Source organism: Antechinus flavipes, chromosome 5, assembly GCF_016432865.1.
Source record: "Antechinus flavipes isolate AdamAnt ecotype Samford, QLD, Australia chromosome 5, AdamAnt_v2, whole genome shotgun sequence".
Taxonomy (NCBI): domain Eukaryota; kingdom Metazoa; phylum Chordata; class Mammalia; order Dasyuromorphia; family Dasyuridae; genus Antechinus; species Antechinus flavipes.
Window position 1 is genome coordinate 50,463,237 of NC_067402.1, and position 23,211 is coordinate 50,486,447.

The 23,211-nt window shown below is 36.0% G+C and overlaps 1 protein-coding gene across 4 annotated transcripts in view; it reads right to left on the minus strand.

The window, feature by feature from the left end:
• Positions 1 to 21,787, minus strand: part of RUNDC3B (RUN domain containing 3B) — a 116,870-nt gene extending 95,083 nt beyond the window's left edge. Inside the window, exon 1 of one of the 4 annotated variants that reach the window (XM_052000924.1) lies at positions 20,185 to 21,787. In XM_052000924.1, the coding sequence (XP_051856884.1) occupies positions 20,185 to 20,324 (140 nt within the window). In that variant the 5' untranslated portion in view covers positions 20,325 to 21,787. The remainder of the gene's footprint in view (positions 1 to 20,184) is intronic. The other 3 variants (XM_052000925.1, XM_052000922.1, XM_052000923.1) reach the window with 3 other exon arrangements.
• Between the last annotated feature and the right edge of the window lie 1,424 nt (positions 21,788 to 23,211).

Consider the following 23,211-nt stretch of genomic DNA (forward strand, 5'->3'; position numbering starts at 1 on the left):
GGCACCCCCTTCTGGGTTACTAGTGCCCTAGGAAGCCCAATTAATAGCAGAATATTATTTAGTGAGTATGAAACAAAAAGGAATTGAGCATTCTTAATTGTTGTTACGTTAAGTAATGGAAGCCTTGATAAAAATTCATTTCTGAATACACACACACACACACACATATTATAGCAATTGTGCATAGCAGTCACTCAAATAGATCCTTAATCTCTAGACCCATCTAGAAGAATCCAAGATGGGTCACCTACTCTGCTTGAATTTGTCATCACGTTATTCTTCCAATATATCTTTTCAACATAGTTATAATATCTAATTTAATAATTCACCCTATTATTACCTATAATCATGATCCATCATTCATTGACTATTAACAAATAAGGAGATATTCTGATAGGCTATACATGAGAAAAGAACACTGAATTTAACCTCAAGAGGCTTATATCTTATCCCTACTATTAGCTGTGTGGTCATATGTTCACTAAGCCTCAGTTTCCACACCTGAAAATGACAGAATTGATACCTGTGCTATATTTCACAAAGTTATTGTGAGATAAGGTATATAACCATGAGCTGTCACATAGATCATTACCTTCAAAGTTGTATGGATCTGTTCCACAGCCCAAATGGTTTTAAGTTTTACTGATTTCAAAAATTTTATTTTATCACTTTATCCAAGAATGATCAAGCTGTGATAACTGATTCATTCTAAGTAAATACATGGGAGTCTAATTCCTATACAAGAAATGGCCATTTATTATTCTACAACAGAAAACATGACTGGTATACCCTTATCCAGTAGCTATTTCTAATTGAATTAATAATAAGCTTACTACAATGAAATTGGTCTCAAATATCTCCTTGGTCCTACATCTTGGGATAAACCTTAAACCACTCAATAAATGCCAGCTAGTAATTTATACTTTACATAGATTATGTTATCTAACCCTGACAACAGCCCTGTGAAGGAACAATTACTACACATGTTTAGATCCCTGTTGCATTTGAGGACACTGAAGCTCAGAAAAATTTAATGACTTGCTTAGGGTCACATCTACAGCAATTCTCTTTAGTGGGATTTGAACATAAGTCTTCCTGGCTCCAGTATCAACAATGAGTCTGCTATATCAATTATTATCCTCTTGTTGGGCCAATCCTACCTACTTTAGTGAAGAAGCTAAAGGAAAAATTACTTTTAAAGAAGTGCCTATTTATGTCAGAAAAGAATATGGCCTACAACAGCTTTTAGAGGAATTGCTTTAATTAATTAAAAAAAAACTTTGAATCACCATGTCATTGTTTGATTAGTTAGTACTTTTAGAATGGTTGATGATTATTTTTCTTAAATAGTTGGAACAATTTTAGTGCTCCTCCTACCTCCATCTTCCTCTTAGTGGAAGGGTGGATGAAAAAAAAAGAAAAGAAAAAGCAATATGATTGTCATGATTAATGTCAATGATTAATTAATTTGCAAATCCCTTCCCTTAAAAAAAAAAAAACTTATCCTAATTTAGAAATTTTTTCCAGAGGGTTGTAAAATGTATTTATACATTTGAAGACTTATAAAAGTTAAACAACAATGCTCCCCAAAATTAAATGGCACATTGAAATATATGAAAGCATTATTGTATATTGGATAAAGAGTCAGCCCTCACAGTCAAAGTCCAACTCCTATCTGTGGGACCCTGCAAGTCACTGAAACTTTTATGTCCTCCCTCAGAACTCTCTGAAAACTCTGAAAGACTCCATCTATTCTGCACTGGTAGATGCTATTTCCTCCACCAATGAAATCACATATACGGTACAAAAGAGTGTAAAATATATAATTAGGTGATGCAGTAGACAGAATACTAGTGCTACAATCAAAAGCTCTCATTTTTACGAACTCATATTTGGCCTCAAACAATTGGAGAGAAATATCTAACTATACCTAAAATCAGAGATTCTTAAATCATCCTAGTGTTATAGACCCCTTTGCCAAAAATAAAATGTATAAGATTACAAAGGGAACTAATGATATTGAAATAAATTACCAAAATGTTTTTTAAAACTAAGTTCATTGATCACAGGTTTAAAACTTCTGACTAAATTTGAGACTTATTTTTAATAAAACAAAAATTTTAAAACATTAAAACCTAGAGCCCTGAGTGAGGAGTAATATTATTAATATCCAGGACAGCTAGATAATATACCGGGCCTGGAATGAGAATGACCCCTGTTGAAATCCAGCTTCAGACACTACTTAGGCAAAACATTTAATCTCCATTTGCCTCAATTTCCTCAACTGCAAACTGAAGATAACATCAGTACCTATCCTTCAAGGTGGTTATGAGGATCAAATGAATATTTATAAAACATTTAACACAGAGCCTGGCACTTGATAGGCACTATTTAACATTAACTAATATTAGGAGCAGTGGTACTTGTTGTGGTAGTAGAACTTTAAAGTTTACAAAGTGCCTTATCATATTATCTCACTTGATCTCCAGAATAGCCCTCTGCTAATACTTACAGGCAGCATTATTTTCCTTTTATTCACAAAGAATCTGAGGCTTACAGAAATTAAGACATTTCATTTTTAAGCACCACCATTTTTTCCTCCCATAGTTTATTGTCAATATCTCACATGTTTTAATGCAAAGATTCTTGACCTTTTTAGTATCCTAGATCCCTTTTGGCTGTGTGGTGAAGCTTATGAGACCTTCCTTCCAAGAATAATGTTTTTAAATAATAGAAGGAAATATAAAATTTCCATTGGAGCTTTGTGAAAATAAAGAGCTTTCCCCCCCAATCCAATTCAGGGCCCTTTTGGGGTCCAGAGATTCCAACTTAATAATTGCTGATTTAACTACTCTTACATTAGTAGTTATTCTTGCCTTTTTTCAATCACTTAACACACACATACAGACACATATATATTCTTTTTTTTTTTTTATTCTCTTTATATTTAATGGAATATTTGTGGCAAAAATTATTAACAGCATAATATTTTTCTGATCATGTTCTCTGATCATATTGTTTTTTTTTATAATTTTTTATTTAATAATTACATTATATTGACACTCATTTCTGTTCCGATTTTTTTTTTCCCCTCCCTCCCTCCACCCCCTCCCCTAGATAGCAAGCAGTCCTTTATATGTTGGATATGTTGCAGTATATCCTAGATACAATATATGTTTGCAGAACCGAACAGTTCTCTTGTTGCGTAGGGAGAATTGGATTCAGAAGGTATAAATAATCCGGGAAGAAAAACAAAAATGCAGATAGTTCACATTCGTTTCCCAGTGTTCTTTCTTTGGGTGTAGCTGCTTTTGTCCGTCATTTATCAATTGAAACTCAGGTCTCTTTGTCAAAGAAATCCACTTCCATCAAAATATGTCCTTATACAATATCGTTGTCGAAGTGTATAATGATCTCCTGGTTCTGCTCATTTCACTTAGCATCAGTTCATGTAGGTCTCTCCAAGCCTCTCTGTATTCATCCTGCTGGTCATTTCTTACAGAACAATAATATTCCATAACATTCATATACCACAATTTACCCAGCCATTCTCCAATTGATGGGCATCCATTCATTTTCCAGTTTCTAGCCACTACAAACAGGGCTGCTACAAACATTTTGGCACATACAGGTCCCTTTCCCTTCTTTAGTATTTCTTTGGGATATAAGCCCAATAGAAACACTGCTGGATCAAAGGATATGCACATTTTGATAATTTTTTGGGCATAATTCCAGATTGCTCTCCAGAATGGTTGGATTCGTTCACAACTCCACCAACAATGCATTAGTGTCCCAGTTTTCCCGCATCCCCTCCAACATTCATCATTATTTTTTCCTGTCATCTTAGCCAATCTGACAGGTGTGTAGTGGTATCTCAGAGTTGTCTTAATTTGCATTTCTCTGATCAATAATGATTTGGAACACTCTTTCATATGAGTGGTAATAGTTTCAATCTCATCCTCTGAAAATTGTCTGTTCATATCCTTTGACCATTTATCAATTGGAGAATGGCTTGATTTCTTATAAATTTGAGTCAGTTCTCTATATATTTTGGAAATGAGGCCTTTATCAGAACCTTTAACTGTGAAAATGTTTTCCCAGTTTGTTGCTTCCCTTCTAATCTTGTTTGCATTAGTTTTATTTGTACAAAGGCTTTTTAATTTGATGTAATCGAAATTTTCTATTCTGTGATCAGTAATGGTCTCTAGTTCATCTTTGGTCACAAATTTCTTTCTCCTCCACAAGTCTGAGAGATAAACTATTCTATGTTCCTCTAATTTATTTATAATCTCGTTCTTTATGCCTAGGTCATAGACCCATTTTGATCTTATCTTGGTATATGGTGTTAAGTGTGGGTCCATGCCTAATTTCTGCCATACTAATTTCCAATTATCCCAGCAGTTTTTATCAAATAATGAATTCTTTTCCAGAAGTTAGGGGCTTTGGGTTTGTCAAACACTAGATTGCTATAATTGACTATTCTGTCTTGTGAGCCTAGCCTTTTCCACTGATCCACTAATCTATTTCTTAGCCAATACCAAATGGTTTTGGTGACTGCTGCTTTATAATATAATTTTAGATCAGGTACAGCTAGGCCACCTTCATTTGATTTTTTTTTCATTAGTTCCCTTGAGATTCTCGACTTTTTATTGTTCCATATGAATTTTGTTGTTATTTTTTCTAGATCAATAAAATATTTTCTTGGAAGTCTGATTGGTATAGCACTAAATAAATAGATTAGTTTAGGAAGTATTGTCATCTTTATTATGTTCGCTCGGCCAATCCAAGAGCACTTAATATTTTTCCAATTATTTAAGTCTGACTTTATTTGTGTGGAGACTTTTTTATAATTTTGCTCATATAATTCCTGACTTTCCTTTGGTAGATAGATTCCCAAATATTTTATGGTATCAACAGTTATTCTGAATGGAATTTCTCTTTGTATCTCTTGCTGTTGGGTTTTGTTGGTGATGTATAAAAATGCTGAGGATTTATGGGGATTTATTTTGTAGCCAGCTACTTTGCTAAAATTATGAATTATTTCCAATAGCTTTTTGGTAGAATCTCTGGGGTTCTCTAGGTATACCATCATATCATCTGCAAAGAGTGATAGTTTGGTTTCCTCATTGCCTACTCTAATTCCTTTTATATCTTTCTCGACTCTTATTGCCGAGGCTAGTGTTTCTAATACGATATTAAATAATAATGGTGATAGTGGGCAACCTTGCTTCACTCCAGATCTTACTGGGAAAGGTTCCAGTTTTTCCCCATTGCATATGATGCTTACTGATGGTTTTAAATATATGCTCCTGACTATTTTAAGGAAAAGTCCATTTATTCCTATGCTCTCAAGTGTTTTTATTAGGAATGGATGTTGGATTTTATCAAATGCTTTTTCTGCATCTATTGAGATGATCATGTGGTTTTTGTTTGTTTGGTTATTGATATAGTCAATTATGCTAATAGTTTTCCTAATATTGAACCAGCCCTGCATTCCTGGTATAAATCCTACTTGGTCATAGTGTATTATCCTGGTGACAATTTTCTGTAATCTTTTTGCTAATATTTTATTTAAGATTTTAGCATCAATATTCATTAGGGAGATTGGTCTATAATTTTCTTTCTCTGTTTTCAGCCTACCTGGTTTAGGTATCAGTACCATATCTGCAGACACATATATATTCACACACACACACACCACACACACACACTCACACACACACACACACACACACACACACACACATCACAGAATTCCAGTTCTCAAAGACACAGTAATAGAGGGGAAAAAATAACAGCATAAATTCAATTCAATAAACATTTAGCACTAAGTCCAACTCTAATGCCTCATTCTGGCAAGGAAATGACTTATTTCTTGAAGGAGCCAATGGAACACAGGAGCTGGCAAGTTCTATTGTACTCCATATGGCCCCGGTAACAGACCATGTCTAATTTCCAATGACCAACGTAAGTACAGAGGAGTTTATTACTGGTGGGCTAGTTGCATGGTGATGAATTCTTTGGCTACGGCAAATTCCTGAAACATGGGTTGCTATTTTGTACTTGTAAACAAGTACAAAATGGCTTTCAGACCTATGCTCCTCCCATTCTATTTTTTCAATCATGTCTGTAGGGTAGTAAAAAAGGGAATAAAGGGTGCTCCAAATCACAGTTTTTCACGCATCTTCAAATATTGACGTATCTGTTAACACTCCAAATGTGAGATGGTCTAGTAAGTGAACACATTACTGAAGGATCTGAGTCAAATTAATCTTGATATTCTTGCTATGAATAAAAACTGAAGAGCAAGTGAGCCGTCTTTCTATTTAGCATAAGAAACAAAGATATCTTGGATGAGAAGAGAGAACAAAAATAGTTTTATTATTTATTTAAAGACAACAAGGAAAGAATATCACCTCATTAGACACTTTATCATCTGGTTTGCAATGCTCACTTGCAAAAAGATAGCTATCAAAATAATTGCAGCTTCTGTACCAGTGTGTATTTTATAGAAGGGTTTCTTAACCTTTTTTGTCATGGACCCATCTGGTAAAGCTATGAAGCCCTATTTTCAAGAAGAAATATTAGATATGGGTAGCATAACTACACAAAAATAAACGAAACAAATTTTAGGTCAACATATAGGAAATAACTGATAATCAATTTAGAAATCATTCCTAAATCAATAGTCTATATATAGTCAAACCACTGACATGTTAGAAGATGAAAACCAATATAAAGTTCAAAGAAACATTCAAACAATGTGAAGACATGTTGTCCAATTGAGACCAACTGTAACTTGTTCTATTTAAGTGAGATGTTGATGCTGAAAAATGGGAAATGGAAAAAAGAATAGACATCAGCACAAGTTAAGTTCCATTTACCAAAGAAGTGTAAATAATATAAAATCAATTGGTTGAGTCTCATGGCAGAGTGGATAAAAGGCTGAACTGTAATACATAAAAGACCTCAATTCAAGTTTCATTTCTGCCACATACTGTCTGTGAGACACTGAACACTTGACAATTTCTGAGTGTCCCAAGGAAATATCTAAGACTGTGAGTTGCACATGAGGTACTGTTATACATTGGTAATATAGTTTCCTATACAAGGAAATAAAGGCTCTGTCAAAAAAAAGTACAAGCCACTTTGGATAGTGGATAGGATATAATGATAAATAATTCATGATCCCAAACCTGAAGGACTATATCACAGGACATCAAACATGTAGGAAAATGATTAAAATATAAAAACAGAATGTTTGCTAGGTACATAAGAAAGGCATAAAACACAAAGAAAATTCAGAGAAAGAAAATATTATTTGGGACTTTTAATAATCAAGGAGGTTACTTGAGGTAGCTCTTTAGAAGCTCATGAAGGAAGGCAACTTAAATATGAGAGGAGAAAACACAAGAAAAGTGAGGAATTGAGGGAAGAAAAGTCATTACCTACTTTAGAGGCTGGTAAATAGTCCAATTCAACACAAATAGACTGAGAAAGAGCTTAGTGAATAGAATGGCTTGGTAGAGGAAAATCTGAAGGTGAGGAATGCTGTAACTAATTATCCAGGCAAAAATCATGCATCTAAATAACAATGTTAATAGTAGAAATAGAAAAGAGGAGACTGAATCAAGAGACAAAGTTGAAGTAGAAATAATGGATGTTGATTATTAATAGATTTGGAAGAAGGGAGAGGAGGGGCCAAAGAGAACTCATTGATTCTGAGCAGAGATGAAAGATGACCAGGAAATGGTCTATCTCACAGCTATCAAACTCAGTTTTGTCCAAAACCAGATTAAATGCAAAATAAACAAAAAAATTAATACAACTAATGCTAATTTGTGGCTTTTTTAAGCCAACATATCATTGCAGAGAGGCATTTGTTCTTGAAACTGACATTATTGCTTTAAACAGAAATAGGGACATCAAAAAATACAGTTTTGGGGGGAATGAAGATGAGTTCAATTTTAGAACTGTTGAATTTAAAGTTAAAAATACTACCAAGGGGAGATAGTGGGCATTAAAAAGGCATTTATCTGGACTTCAGGAGAACAATTAGGGATGGAGATACAGACTTGGGGGTCATCCACATGGCCGTAACAGAATAAAAGCTTCTATAGAATGTAAGGAACTTACATTCCTTAAAGGCACAGACGCTTGTATTTGTCTTTGGATCTCTAGGCACCTAGCACAACGTTTTGTGCAGAACAGTGATTTAATAGATGTTTATTAAAAGAATGTCAAGAGTTCTTGAATCCACTTACTTACAATATATGACCTTGTTTTTTCCATTCATGGAATTCAACTTTTGATAGATGAGTTTAATTAGAGAATCTAATACAGTAATAAAGGCAATATCTAGAGCTGGAATTAATATCATTTATCTACTATACCTATAGATCCCACTTCCTTCACAGTGAGTATTCTGGAAGAAAAATTAACTTAGAAAGTATTCTGTTTGCATGATTCCATACCCCAGGCAATTCTCAAAGACAATAACACACAAATGAACTGCTAAGTTAGCATGCATTAGTGGATGCTTGTATATTGCAACCAAAATTAAAATTGCTAATTTAATTATGAACATTTTGATTGAAGTTTTCTAGTTTCATTTCATTTGACTCTCCCTTGAAATCTTTTCACTGCTTTATTTTTTAAATTAATTTTTCTCTCTATTTTCATTCAACAGTCTACCCTTTCCTTTCATCTTCATTGTTTATTTCTTTCTCTGGAAATTCTTTTGCTTTTTCATTTATTTAGACTTTTTTTCCATTATGCATCCAATCAAGATTTCATGCTTTTTATATCATCAATTATCATCTCAAATGGAGCACATTATGGTAGTTGCTAAAGTATGTCATTTCTTGAGTCTTCACTAAGGCAGAAATAGCTGCCTGCATTGTTCTGGCTACTATTGACATATTTCTCCATATTAATTTCTCAGTCATGACTTCAAGTCCCTTTGTTAAGTATTGTACATACAATACTGAGCAGCCAAGACTTGCATAATTATTCCTAAAACCAAATCTTACTTTCACTTGCTGACCATTTGAAAAATTGGTCCCTCCAATAATATCTTGAATATTTACCACAGTGATATGTTACCTGGATAAAGCAGGCCATATCTAACACAACATCATCTCATATAGGTTGTGCATACAGTTTCTGTTTATACATAAATGCACACACATGTAATACATATACATACAATTTTAGGTGGTTAGCCCATAAACACCATACTATAACCAAATAAGTTCTGGAGTATGGGGTTGAAATCTACCTGGTTTAAGTCAATCAACTAAATATTTTTGACCCTTATTCTATAACTAAGACTTTATAACCTCAACTATCTCTTTTATGTAGATAACTTACAAGTCTACATCTCTAGCTCCAAAGATTTTGTTCTACACACATACATATACACACACTTGGTTCAGCCAAAAACCCTAAGAGTTTTCCCCTCCCAGACAGTTCTATACAAGTCTCAATTACAGACACATAGAATAACAGGCAAAACATTGATACTGCATTCTCTAAATAAGAGCATATTTAGAAGGAACTGTAAAAATAAATCCAAGTTTGTCTTGCTGGTGAGTCCTTTGACTGAAAACAATAAATTATATCCCCTTCCCTGAAAGAGGAAGCAAGGAAGGCGCCCATTTTCTTATCTTGTCCCTACTCCAAAAGTGTCAGCCAAGAATCGAAGTTCCATCTGTGCCAGTCAGATAAGGATTTCAATCACTGACATCTTCTATTTGATAGCAAAATTAGCCCTTATAAGTGACTTATCTTATAAGATGAAAAGAGAAGGAAGACACAAGGCTTCATAAAGTACATAGAGCTGACATTAATAGGTTAAAAAAACAGCACCTGAATCATAATGCAAAGTCAGAGGGAGACCAAGTTCCCAGGGGGAATAATAAAAGGACAGCGAAATTTCATCTCCCTGCATTGTACCATTCTCTCCCTGCTCAGGGTTTCATAATTTCATAATCTCTTCTTTGTTAAATCAGTATCTTAATGTTTACTATGCTTATGATACTTATCTTCTTAATGGATGGGATGGAATAAAGGAAGAGCATTTAAAACTCAAAATTTTTAAAATATATATTAGAAATAAAGTTGTGAGGAAGTAGTGGTCCCGCATTGGTGCAGGGAATTCCCTATACCAATCACAGATTCAACCCAAATTTTGTTTTTATGTCACATTACACTCTCTCATTCTAAAGAATATAAGCTTCTTAAAGGCAGGGATTATATTAAATCTGTGTGTCCCTAATGTTTGCTAATACTTTGCTTATTCATTTAGCTTTCTTATCTTAAAATAAGGGTACCATGTCATGCAACATTGGAGGTCACATTCAGTTCTAAGTCTGCCATCTACAATCTTTGTGAGTAGAAGGAATCTTACTAGTAAGTTCTCTAGTACCACTAACCTACTTTTTCTAACATTTTCTTTCATTTGTTGCTTCTTCTTATCATATACTAACATTTCAAAAAATAATAAATCCCTTGGAATCTTTGGCTTTTTGAGTATTTTGTACACCCACCTACCATTCCCAGAAAACCCCATCTATACATTTACCTCATTCAAATCATCAGATATTTCCATTAAGCCTTGGCATAATAAAACTTCTCTCCATAGCAACAGTTGCTAGCTAGATTGTGGGATGAATACCAACTTGAAAAAAAATCACTTCATGGTCTTTTGTTAATTAGTAATGTTGAGCCATTTCATGATGACATTAATATTAATTATCTTTCTATTTAGTAAATTGGTAAAATTCCAAATATATCAAGAACAAGCCTAAGGATAAAAAATTAAGACTAATCAGTAAAGCACAGGTTCTTGTGGTTCAATTTAATTCAACTATTATTTATCAAGCCCTGTATGATGCATAAGACTGCCCTTGTGCAATTGACAGTCTCCACAAGCACAGGTAATTAGTACAAAATGATACCTAGCAACACCAGGTAAATAGCTAGGCCCAGCAGCCCCTGAAACAAGAAGTCTGAGTGAGACAGTATCCCTTACACCCTAGAACTAGAATTCAAATTTAAAAGAAAGGAAAAAAGGCTTAAAAAGATGAATAAGAAACAAAAAAAATCTGACCACAGAAAGTGATTATGGTGATAGGAAAGATCAAAACACAAACCCAGAAGAGTAAAACAATATTAAAACATCTATGCCTAATACCCCAGAGAAAAATAGCAAGTGGTTTCAAGTCCAGAAAGGAATCATGGAAGAGTTAAAAAAGGAGAGAGAGAAGAAAAATTGGGAAAAGAAACAAGAGTGATGCAAGAGAATTATGAAAAAAAGAATCAACATCTTAGAAAAAGAAAACATTTCCTTAAACAATTGGCCTGATTGAAAAGGAAGTACAAAAGCTAACTGAGGAATTGGACAACTGGAAGCCTAATGACTCTATGAAATATCAAGAGTCAATAAAACAAATTCAAAAAATGAAAAAAAAAACAATAGAAAATATAAAATATCTCATTGGAAAAAAGCAACTAAACTGAAAATAAATCCAGGAAAAGAGACAATATCAGAATTATTGGACTACTTGAAAACCTTAATCAAAAAGAGAACCTGGGCAGCATCTTTTAAGATATTATTAAGGAAAACTCTGCTGTTACAGGAACCACAAGCTAAAACAAGCTTTGAAAGAATCCACCAATAATCTTAGGGAAGAGATCACAAAATAAAAATTTCAACAAAAATTACAGCCAAATTACAGAACTATCAGGTCAAGGGAAAAATACTGCAAATAGTCAGAAAGAAACAATTCAAATATTGAGGAGCCACAATCAGGATTACACAAAACTTAGCAGGTGCAACATTAAAGGATTGGAGGTCATGGAACATGACATTTTGGAAAGCAAAGAAACTAGAACTACAACCAAGAATCACCCACCCAACAAAGGTAAGCATAATAATTCAATGAAATAGACAGATTTCAAGCTTTCATAAGGAGACGATCAGAATTGAAAATTAAATTTTATCTTGAATATCAAAACCCAAGAGAAGCATAACAAAGTGGAAAGGGAAAGGAAAACATAAGGGATTCAATGGAGCTGAACTATTTATATCCTTACATGAGAAGATGATACTTGTAAATCTTAAAAACTATACCATTAATAGTATTCCTAATATATAGACAGAAGGTACAGATATAAGGCAAATTTGAGAAAATTACATAAAAACAATTAAGGGATGATAAAGAGGAGTATCCTGGTGCAGAAGAAAGGGAAAGGTAGAATGGGATAAATAATTTCACACAAAGAGGCACAAAAATCCTCTTACAGTGGAGAGAAAGATGAGAGGATAGCTGATGGGTATCCCTTGAACCTTAGTATCATCTGTACTGACTAAAGGAAATAATATACAAAATCACTTGAATATAGAAATCTATTTTACCAAACAGAATGTAGAAGTAGGAGGAAATAAAAGGTGGGAAGACTGATAGAAGAAAGGGTAGACTAGGAGAGGCAATAGACAGAAGCAAAACACTGTCAAGAGGGAAAGGATGAAAGGAGAGAGAAGATAAACAGGATGAAAAAATAGAATGGAGGAAAATACACAGTAATTATAATAATTAATATAAATGGGATAAACTGTCCCATAAAATGGAAATAGATAACAGAATAGAACAAAAACCAGAATCCTACAATATGTTATTTATAAAAACACTCACTTGAAGCAGAAAGACACACACAATAAAGATACTAAAGCAGAATATGTTATGCTTCAGTTGAAGTAAAAAAAAAAAAGGCAAAGATAGCAATCATGATCTCAGACAGACAAAGCAAAAGCAAAAAATAGACCTAATTAAAAGAGTTAAGAAAGGAAACTACATTTTCCTAAAAGGACCATAGACAATGAAGTAATATCAATACACAGCATAGATGCACTAAATGGTGAGCATGTACATTTTTTAAAAAGTTAAGTAAGTTACACGTCCATAATCAAACAAGAGATAGAAAGCATTATGAAATATAAAATAGGTAGTTTTGATTATATTAAATTAAAAAGCTTTGTACAAACAAAACCAAGGCAAGCAAGATTAGATGAAACTCAAAAGGGGGAAAACAATCTTCATAGTATCTCTTCTAAAGATCTTATTTCTCAAATATACAGAGAACTGAGTGAAATTCATAAAAATACCAATCATTTCCCAATTGATAAATGATTAAAAGATATGAACAGATAATTTTTGAATAAAGAAATCAAAGTTATTTATAAAGCATATGAAGAAGTGCTCTGAATCAATATTAATTAGAGAAATGCAAATTAAAACAATTTGAGGTACCACCTCATATTTATCAGAATGACATATGACAAAAAAGGAAAATGCTAAATATTGGAGAGAGTGTAGGAAAACTGGGACTCTCATGTACTGTTGGTAGATGAACTCATCCAAACATTCTGAGAAATATTTGGAACTATGCCCAAAAGGCAACCAAAATGTACATATGCTTTGATTAAGCAATACCATTACTATATCTGGATCCCAAAGAGAATAATAAAAAGCAGAAAAAGACCTACATGTATAGGAAAATTGTACATGGTATTAGCAACATTATATAATGATCCACTCCAAATGATTCAGCTCTTTTCATTAACACAATGATTCAAGATAAGTATAAAGGACTAATGAAGGAAAATATTATTCACATCCAGATAAAGAACTTATGGACTCTACAAACAGATCGAAGCATACATTTTTCACTTACTTTATTAATTTTTTTTTTTGCTTTTTCTTTTGTTCTGTTTCTTCTTTTACAACTGTGATTAAGGTTGAAATATGTTTTACAGGATAGCACATCTATAATCTATATCAAATTGCCTACCATTTTAGGAAGAAAGGAGAAAGGGAGGGAGAAACATTTGGAAGTCAAAAATCTTGTAAAAATGAATGCTAAAAATTGCCTTGGCATGTAATTGAGGAGAAATACTATTTAAAAAAAAAGATGGGTAGGATGATGATGAAGGGGAATAGAACTGTATACTGCTTTTAAGCAGAAAACTGGGAAGGGGAGTTGACAGAGTGATAAAGAATAATTGAGCTGTGGACAAAAAGTAACCCAGTATAGCATAGTGGATTAGTAATAGACATTGCTGGGAAGGTAGGGTGACCAAAGATTGTGGAAGGCCCTGAAAGACAGGAAAACACAGTGAAGACTTCTGATATGTGGAGATGCAGACAACACTTTCACACTCTAAGTTTGGGCCACTTTGACTGGAATATATGTGAAAGAGATTGACATAAAATAAAACTAGAAAATAGGTAAATTCCAGATTTTAATATTTAAATTTAAATCTAGGTTTGATATTTAAATATCAAAGAAAAGATCTTTGATTTTATCCTTAGAAACCATTGACAAGTTTATAAACTTATAAATCTATAAGTTTAGATCTATATTTTTTTGTAATCAATTTGACAATTAATGGAATGAAGTGGAGAAATACTGGAATTATTTAAGAAGCTTTTGCAATCATCTAGATAAGAAATGATAAGTCCCTAAATTTGAATCATGGTTGTTTGGTTAAAAAGAAGGAAATGGAAAGAAAATTGTGGTGGTAGAATCAACAACATTTGGCAATTGTTTATTTTTTATTTATTTTTTTAAATAACTTTTTATTGATAGAACCCATCCCAGGGTAATTTTTTACAGCATTATCCCTTGCATTCACTTCTGTTCTGATTTTTCCCCTCCCTCCCTCACCCCCTCCCCCAGATGGCAAGCAGTCCTTTACATGTTGAATAGGTTACAGTATATCCTAGATACTACATATGTGTGCAGAACCGAACAGTTTTCTTGTTGCACAGGGAGAACTGGATTCAGAAGGTATAAATAACCCAGGAAGAAAAACAAAAATGCAAGCAGTTTATATTCATTTCCCAGTGTTCTTTCTTTGGGTGTAGCTGCTTCTGTCCATCTTTGATCAATTGAAACTGAATTAGCATCTCTTTATCGAAGAGATCCACTTCCATCAGAATACATCCTCAAACAGAATCATTGTTGAGGTATATAATGATCTCCTGGTTCTGCTAATTTCATTTAGCATCAGTTCATGTAAGTCTCTTGGCAATTGTTTAGATGGGGAAGATGATCAATTGACAAGTATTTGTTCTGTACTTACTATGTATCAAGCACTGTGGTAGATTCTTACAATGAATGAAACAATTTCTATTTGCAATGAGCTTACATTCTATTGAGGAAAAAATAAATGTATAAATAGATACAATATAATATAAATGCATGCAAATAGTATATACAAAGTAAGTGAATACAAAGTTCTTTAAGAGGAAAGACACTAAAAACAGAGAGCAAAGCAGGAAGAGCTTCATGCAAAAGATGATGAAGGATGTCAATCTGAGTCATTAATAGAATGCAAGTATCCTCCGAAAAAAAAAAAAAAGGGAAGTTGGGAATATAGTTAGAAGTTAGGAGAATTTGAGGGGGACATTTTGGAAATTCTGGCATTGAAAGAGAAATAAATGTCTTGTAGACAGTTGTTAATGTGGAACTGGAATTGTTAATGTTCAACAAAAATATAGAGGGAAGATGCAAAGATAGAAAAAGGCTGAAGGAAGAGTCTTGTCAAGATCCTATTTAACTCAATAAATATGTAATGATTACCTACTATGTAGAATAATGTTAGAGATACCAGGGACATTTGATGTTCTCTTTAAAATGTCCTAGAGAAAGCAAATCTTTATTTACAAAATAATAGCAGCTAATATATATGCACATATGTGTATACTTATGCACACATATATACATCTATGTAAATTTAAAGTTTGCCAAGTGTTTTACATATATTATTTCATTTGATCCTCACAATAACCCTGTGAAGTAAGTGCTAATATTACACCCATTTTCTTATTTAGTCATTTCAGTTGGGTCTGGCTCAGCAAAGACACTGGAGGAATGAATTGCCATTTCCTTTTACAGATGAGGAAACTGAAGCTAACAGGATTTAGAATTCAGGTCTCCTGATTCCAGACCTCTTTCAACTATTACCTGGCTCTCAAAATCAATTGAAAACAGAACACATTAGGAGGAACTGCTAAGACTTTGAGGATCTGAAAATGGAGATGTCAAAGGCAAGAGGCGTAGACAAAATACTTTCTCTGACTGTTCCACTTAAGTAAAGAAACTTTTCAAAATGGCCCTAAATGGCTCTCCTTGCTCAGGACTTATCAGGACATTTAGGAAATAGGTCTAATTTCTAGAGCTGGAAAATGAAGACATTTCAAATATAGCATCAACTCTGTTCTATTTAGGATAATGGGAGAAATGTTTTGGCAAGCCCCCAATGAATAATCAATGTAACATGCAAACTCTCAACTTAATTTAAAAATAATTTATTAAGAGCCTACAACAAATATATATATATATATGTATATATGTATATATAATATACATATATGTATATATGTGTATACCATAATACTTAAGCTGCATGTAAACTTAAGGGAAAAAAGATATTTGTTTAAATGTTTTGTTGTTCATCATAATATACTATAATCAGCTAGCAATATAAATAAATAAATAGGGATCCTCTTTGTTCCTCCCATGTGGAAAAATGTGCTTAATATAACTCCTAAAAACATTTCAAAGTACTTCATTAAAATTTCTTCATCTCTTTCTTTCTTAATCCTGCTCCCAATGAAGGTATTAAGCAAAAGTCATAAAGCTCAAGGGCAAAAAAAAAAAAAAAACTAGAAGTTAAGAACAAATACTGAATATCCCCAGAATAATAAAGACAGGTTTCACCTTTAATATGGCACATACCATGAAAGATCACCTCTAGATGCAAAGAAGAGTGTTGTTTTTAGCTAACGATCTAGTGCAGAGCATAGTCAATAACATGTTCTGCCAATGAGGAGCTTTCACCTTGTCTCTAAGTCACTTCATGTCTGAATCTCATTTCTTTTGTCTATAAAATTATAGAGTTGGACTAGAGGGGGCAGATTCTTAATCAAGACTTCTATGAACTTAAAATAATTTTTTTGACATCTGTATTTCAACATGAGTGGCTTTTTGCATAATTCTGGCCTTATTTTATGCTATTGTAATCCTGTAACTGATTATACACATTTATATGCATATATCATCATCTTGCATAATGGAAGGAGATCAAAATGACATCACTATGTCAGGGTCAATATACAGTATGTCAGACTGAAGCTAATCAAACCAATGTGAATATGGAAGCCTTTAACCACAGCTCAGGCACAAATTGTCGGTATGAACATTTGGGAAAGAGATATCTCTAAATTTGCCCAGCTCACATTGCTTTTGAGCCACTGCAAATCTGCTTTGCTCACAGAGCACAGCACCTTCTTTGATGCAGGCTTTCCATGCTGGACAATCCTGTATCAGCATCTCCCATGTCTCACCATCAATACCTAAGTTCCTCAGAGACCTTGAGAATGTCCTTGAGTGAAGGAGTACATAGGTTTACCATCATGACAAAGGAGGCTGTGACACAAACAAGTTTAACCTCTGAATAAGTGATTTCTGAATCCTATTAGTATCTCACTTAGAAAGTAGTTATAAATGCCCTTAAACCTATGTCTTAATTCTTTCATGTCATGGACTCCTTTAGTTGTCTGGTGAAGCCTTCTCAAAAATGTTATTAAATACACAAAATAAGACACACAGAATTATCAAAGCAACCGATCATACTGAAATACAGTTACTGAAATATGTTTTTTTTTTAATGTTCATGAACCTCAGGCTAAGAAAAACCCTTAAATTGTTCTCTACTGGGAAGCCACTGCAGGGTCTGGCAAATTAGCTATGTGGAAAGGAAAGACACACAAGGAGAAGGATCATGTACTTTAAACCATGTACTTTAAATCTAGTCCAGCTCTCATCTCGCAAATGAGGAAACCAAGGTTAATTAATATGTGCAGATGTGTACTAACATTGAAATAAAATTTGAACCCAGATACACAAACTTAAAATCACTTGCTAGAATGAAGTTTTAGAGATCATGTGGTAAATCTTCCCTTTCTTAAAGATGAGAAAATTAAAGGCAAGTGATTTCTCCAAGGTCATAGTGTCAGAGGTGATTCCAAACCTTCCAAGCCTTCCCAACTCCTCTACCAGAGTTTAGGGAGCATTTTCACTAGCAAAATCCCATATTTATTTAAAGTCCAATATTAAAAATAAAGATACCTCTCTGATTAAAGTAAATTAACTTTAGGAAACAAAAACACAAAGAATAAGAGAATATACAGTCTGCTGGAGCATACAGAGACAAATGGTAAACAAAGGAAATCTAACATTTTTGGCCTACGATTAGCAAATACTAAAAAGGTGATGATTATCTCTAAAATGAACAACCACTTTATATGATTACATAAAACAAACTTTTGAAATAACTATTTTTTCCCTTGCAAATTAAGACAGAGACAAACTGTCTTTTGGAGGGAGAGTTAAGAAAAAGAAACCAGATTATGAGTTCTTTGATGCAGGGGAATTCCAGTGAGAAAATTTTCTCTAACTGCAGTTTGGTCACTGCTCTGCAGTTAATAAGTAGCATTTATATAGACCCTTAAGATTTACAAAGTGTTTTATCTATGTTATCTCATTTCATCCTCACAACAACTCTATAAGGTAGATGATATTATTCTTGTTTTACAGATAAGGAAATTGAGGTATGTTAAGACTTACAAATGTTTGAGGCAAGATAGGAACACACATATATATGTTTTATATATATGTATACAATCTTCTGACTCCAATTCCAGCACTCTACAAACAAATGTACCACTCTTGCCTGCCTCTAATAGACAAAGAGGGAATTAGGCTGGAGGAAGAAGTTAAGGGATTATTTACAGATTCTCCCAGTCAGTGTTTGTTGGAGGCAGAACTTGAATCCAGGTCTTTTGGATATTGAGACTACTCTATACTTCCTCTTATATGACATGCTTATATCATGCGTTATAACTCTTACACAGAAACTTTTAAAACTGAAACCACCACAACAAAGATCTACCTAGTATGGAATTAAGTGGAATTAAAACACTTCCACACCTAGGTCATCTGCTACCTCCACTACTCCCCTATTTCCATCACCAACTTCAGGACGCTGGGTGAATTTCGGGGAAAGAAAGTGATTTTCAAGGGATCACACAGCTAGATAGTATAAGACAACAGTGAAACTCAGATCTTCCTTATTCGAAATCCAGCATTACCCACTGCACCACCCACCCTCATTTAATAGACAGAGGATCTCAGGTTGGAGGCAGACAGGATTGCCCAGAATCTTCACTGAGTAGCTGTCAAAAGTATCACTTGAATACAGACCTCCCATCCCACCATAAAACATATTCTCAAAGTTCTAATTACATCCGCTGCATTATTTTCTAAAAAGGCAGGAAGGAAAAATTGATTGGAACGTCGGCCCTCCTTTCCTACGGAATAACTGTACCAAAAGTGATCCTCTGCTCCATCTCGGGAGCACCTCTAAAAGGAGGCCGCACTCCTACATGCAAGACTGTTCCTCCTTGTCCTAACAGCCAGAACTTCGTTCTTCTCTCGTCACCCAAAACTCCCCAGCCCTCGGAGACTGAGATCTGGGGAAAGTGAGAATGTCTCAGGCCCTAAAGAAAGCTGTGGAGGTGTCCCCTAAGGATACGCCCTGAACCACTGTTATTACCTTCTCTCCTGGCCCAGGAAGCCCAAGAAAAAACCCTAAGCTGCAGAGAGATAGGAGGAGGAGGAGAGAGATCAGAGCAGGAGACTGCATCTTCCCCTTTCTCCTCCTCTTCTTCCCCGGAGGCCAGGCCTCCCCTGCACCTGGCGGCGGCGCAGAGGTGGGGAGGAGGAAGGTGAGCCAAGAGGATGCTGCAGGTAACGCAGCTTTGTAGGGGGAAGGGAGAAAAGAGAGCTCCGGGGAGAGGCTGGAGTAAGAAAAGCCAGCACCGGGGGACTTGGCAATTGGCAAATGAAGGTGCACGCTCCTCCTCCCTTCTGGTCCCTGCAGAAAGATGCTCTGCGTCCTCTTCCCGAGGGGCACCGGCCGGCAGGAGGAGGAGAGGGCCGCGGGAGAAATCCCGGGAGGCTTCACCAGCAGCTGGGGCTCCCACCAGCCCAGACACTATCCATCTTTCCCCTTAACCTCCCCCGCCTCCCCGTCCAGCCCGGGGCTTTCTTTACCTGCACACGGTAATCAGGTTCCTTCTTTCCACTGCAGCATTGCGGGCGTTCAAGCTCTTCTTGCAGCTACTGCTGCTGCTGCTGCTGCTGCTGCCGCCGCTACGGTTCACGCTCAGCCCCCCCAGGCTCAGAGAAGCCATCGCCAGCTGCTCCCCCGCGCCCCCTTTGTCTTGTGCAGCCCCCTCTCCGTCCTTTACCCACTGCGCTCCCGGGCCGAGCTAGGCGGGCAAGGGGCGCGAGGGCTGGGAGAGAAGTAGGAGGAGGTGTGAGGCTGCGGGGGAGGAAAACCGGCGTCTGGAAGAGGTGGGGGCCCGAGCCCGCTCCCGGGCTGCAGCCTCTCCTACCGCGGCCGTCGCCAACGCCCCCTCCTTCACACACGCACTACCCCCGCCCTGAGCGCGCCCCGCAGACCCGAGGGGCTGGCCGCCCCGCAGGTCTGCACCCCAGCTGGTAACCCGCAGATCCTCACGCACAAGCGAGCATTTCTCTCCCCCTTCTCCTCCCCTCTCGTCCCTCTCTTCCACCTCCTCCCTCTGCTGGTCCTGTGAATGCGAGCCTGGGCTCAGGAACCGCTTACACGCGCACCGCTCGCGCACCGCTCACACACCCCACACCACCCCCTCTCTCTTCCCTCCTCCCTTCAACCACCCACCAGACCATCCATCTATCCATCCATCCATCCATCCCTTTAGCCAATCAAAAAGCCCAGAAGGCGGAGCTCGCCTCCGGGACTTTTTAACCAGGCGCGTTCTAAGCTACTCTGGCTCACTCCGAGCTGTCAAAGCGCCCTGCTCCAGCCCAGCTGGCCCTGCCCTAGAATCTAGGAGCAAGAAGAGGGGAACTACGCAGGCTGCTGGGGTGGTGGGAATTCTGGGCTTCGGCTTTGGGCCAGCTCCCTGGGAAAGAGCCAACCTGGAGCTAGACCACTGGCGGCCCCGAATGATTAGGGGATGCTCGTTAGGATATGTGGCTAAAGAGAACAATGCCCCAGAGGGCCGGCTCCATTAGCTGCTCTGTTCCCAGGGCCTTTTGATAGTGCTAGATCCTGGGGACACATGCAGCAAGCGTGGACTGAGAGTCATCACCATCATCATCATCACCATCATCATCATCCTTCACTTAGTTCTCCCGGTCTCTGGAAGTCAGAGAACCTTGGGTGTGACCTTGGAGAAGTTCCTCCCGCCTCAGTATCCCTAGAATGAACGGGATTGGACTAGATGGCCTTCGAGGGCCTTGTCAGCACAAGAGCTATGAGTCTGTGATCCATTCACATTAGTATTCTCATTAAATATTCATTCATTCATTCAATAAACATTGATTAAGCATTTATATTAGGCACTAGGCTAGTTCCAGGGGGAGACAGATGCTGGGATGGCACATATGCCATCCCATGTCCTTATGGAGATACTAGTCTATTAAAAGGGCTATGATTCAAACTCAGATACCTTTAGCAGGCAAAATTATAGGAGAAGGACTTGCATTAAACAAGATAACCCAACAAGAGCTGATATCAGAATGAGGAAGCTCTGGTTCAAACCCTACCTCTTCTATATACTGGCAAGTCACTTACTCTCCCAGTACCACAAATAACAGTTTACGACTACAAATTGTAGAGAAGGTGCCAAGTTATGTTGGTAGAGGTCAGTACAGGGATGAAATCATAGATTAAAAATAGTACACTACAGAATTGCAAAACAGGACCCCGGCAGCTGGGAGGATCCCAAGATTTGCCACCAGAAGGTTCTGTTACTACTAACAGAATTCATTAACTGTGTGACCTTGAGCAATAATATATGTAATTTCTTGAGGCCTCATTTTCCTCATCTGTAAAGTGAAAGAATTGAATAGATCAGGAATTCATAACTTTTTCTGGGATCACAGATCCCTTCAGCAGTCTAATGAAACCTAACGATCCCTTTTCAGCTACTTAGTGAATCTCAGCTTTTTTTTTTTTTCAGCTGTGGATAGAACTGACCCTTGAATAAAGAAATTCTTTGGCTTCAGACACTGTGTGGTCCTGAGTGATCCCCTCACTGCCTTAGTTTCTTCATCTATAAAACTGGGATAATAACAGGGTTGTTGTGAAGATAAAATGAGAAAATATTTATAAACATTTATTACTTTGTCATACAATGTTTTGACAATCATAAAGTATTATATAAATGCTAGCTTTTTATTATTCTCAGAACGACTTTTTAAAAGACATAAAATATGTAAGATTACAAAGGATATCAATTACATTGGAATAAAGATATAATTTTCCATCTAAATTCATAACCCCTCTGAAATCTATCAATTGACCACTTGAGGAGTCCATTAATTAAGGGGATCCAGTTCAAGAACCCCTGCAATTTTCACCAAAGTTACCTACAGCTTTAAATTATGTGCCCTATGACCAAGTTATTCTGACAGAGATTTTTTAAAGGTTACATTGGAAGGAAGCAGCATTAGAAAAATGCATAGGTATGCCTTTGACATAGTCACAGATTAGTGATGACAGAGACCTATATTGATATTTCAGCAGGGGAGGAAAAGAAAATGCAAGAAAGACTAAAGAAGTATATATACAAGAGGACTTAATACTCTATAAGAGGAAAAGGAAGCACCGGATATAGGTTTCAAGTTTTGTACATGGAAATTTGGGTGAATGATTTGGGGAGCTACAAAGTCTAATATGTATCCTAAGAGGCAGCTCAAGCATTATTATTCTCATTTTTAAAAATTAAAACAGCAAACTGAGCTCAGTGACAATATGCTGTGGTAGATGTAATGAAAATAAAGTCCTAGAAATAGTTCTCTCTTCCATTTCCCTTTAAATTTAGCCTAATCTCATCTCTCCCCTTGACCATCTCCAAGACTTCCAAAGAAAACAGAGGGTTTTTTTTTGACTATTTGAAATTATTTTAGTTGGGATTCTTGCTATAGAAGCAACCCTTAATGTTTCCATATTTTAGTCAATATTTTAAAAGGAGGATTTGTAATCCAAAAAATTAACATCTGGTAGCCAGTATCTCCTCAAACTAGCTA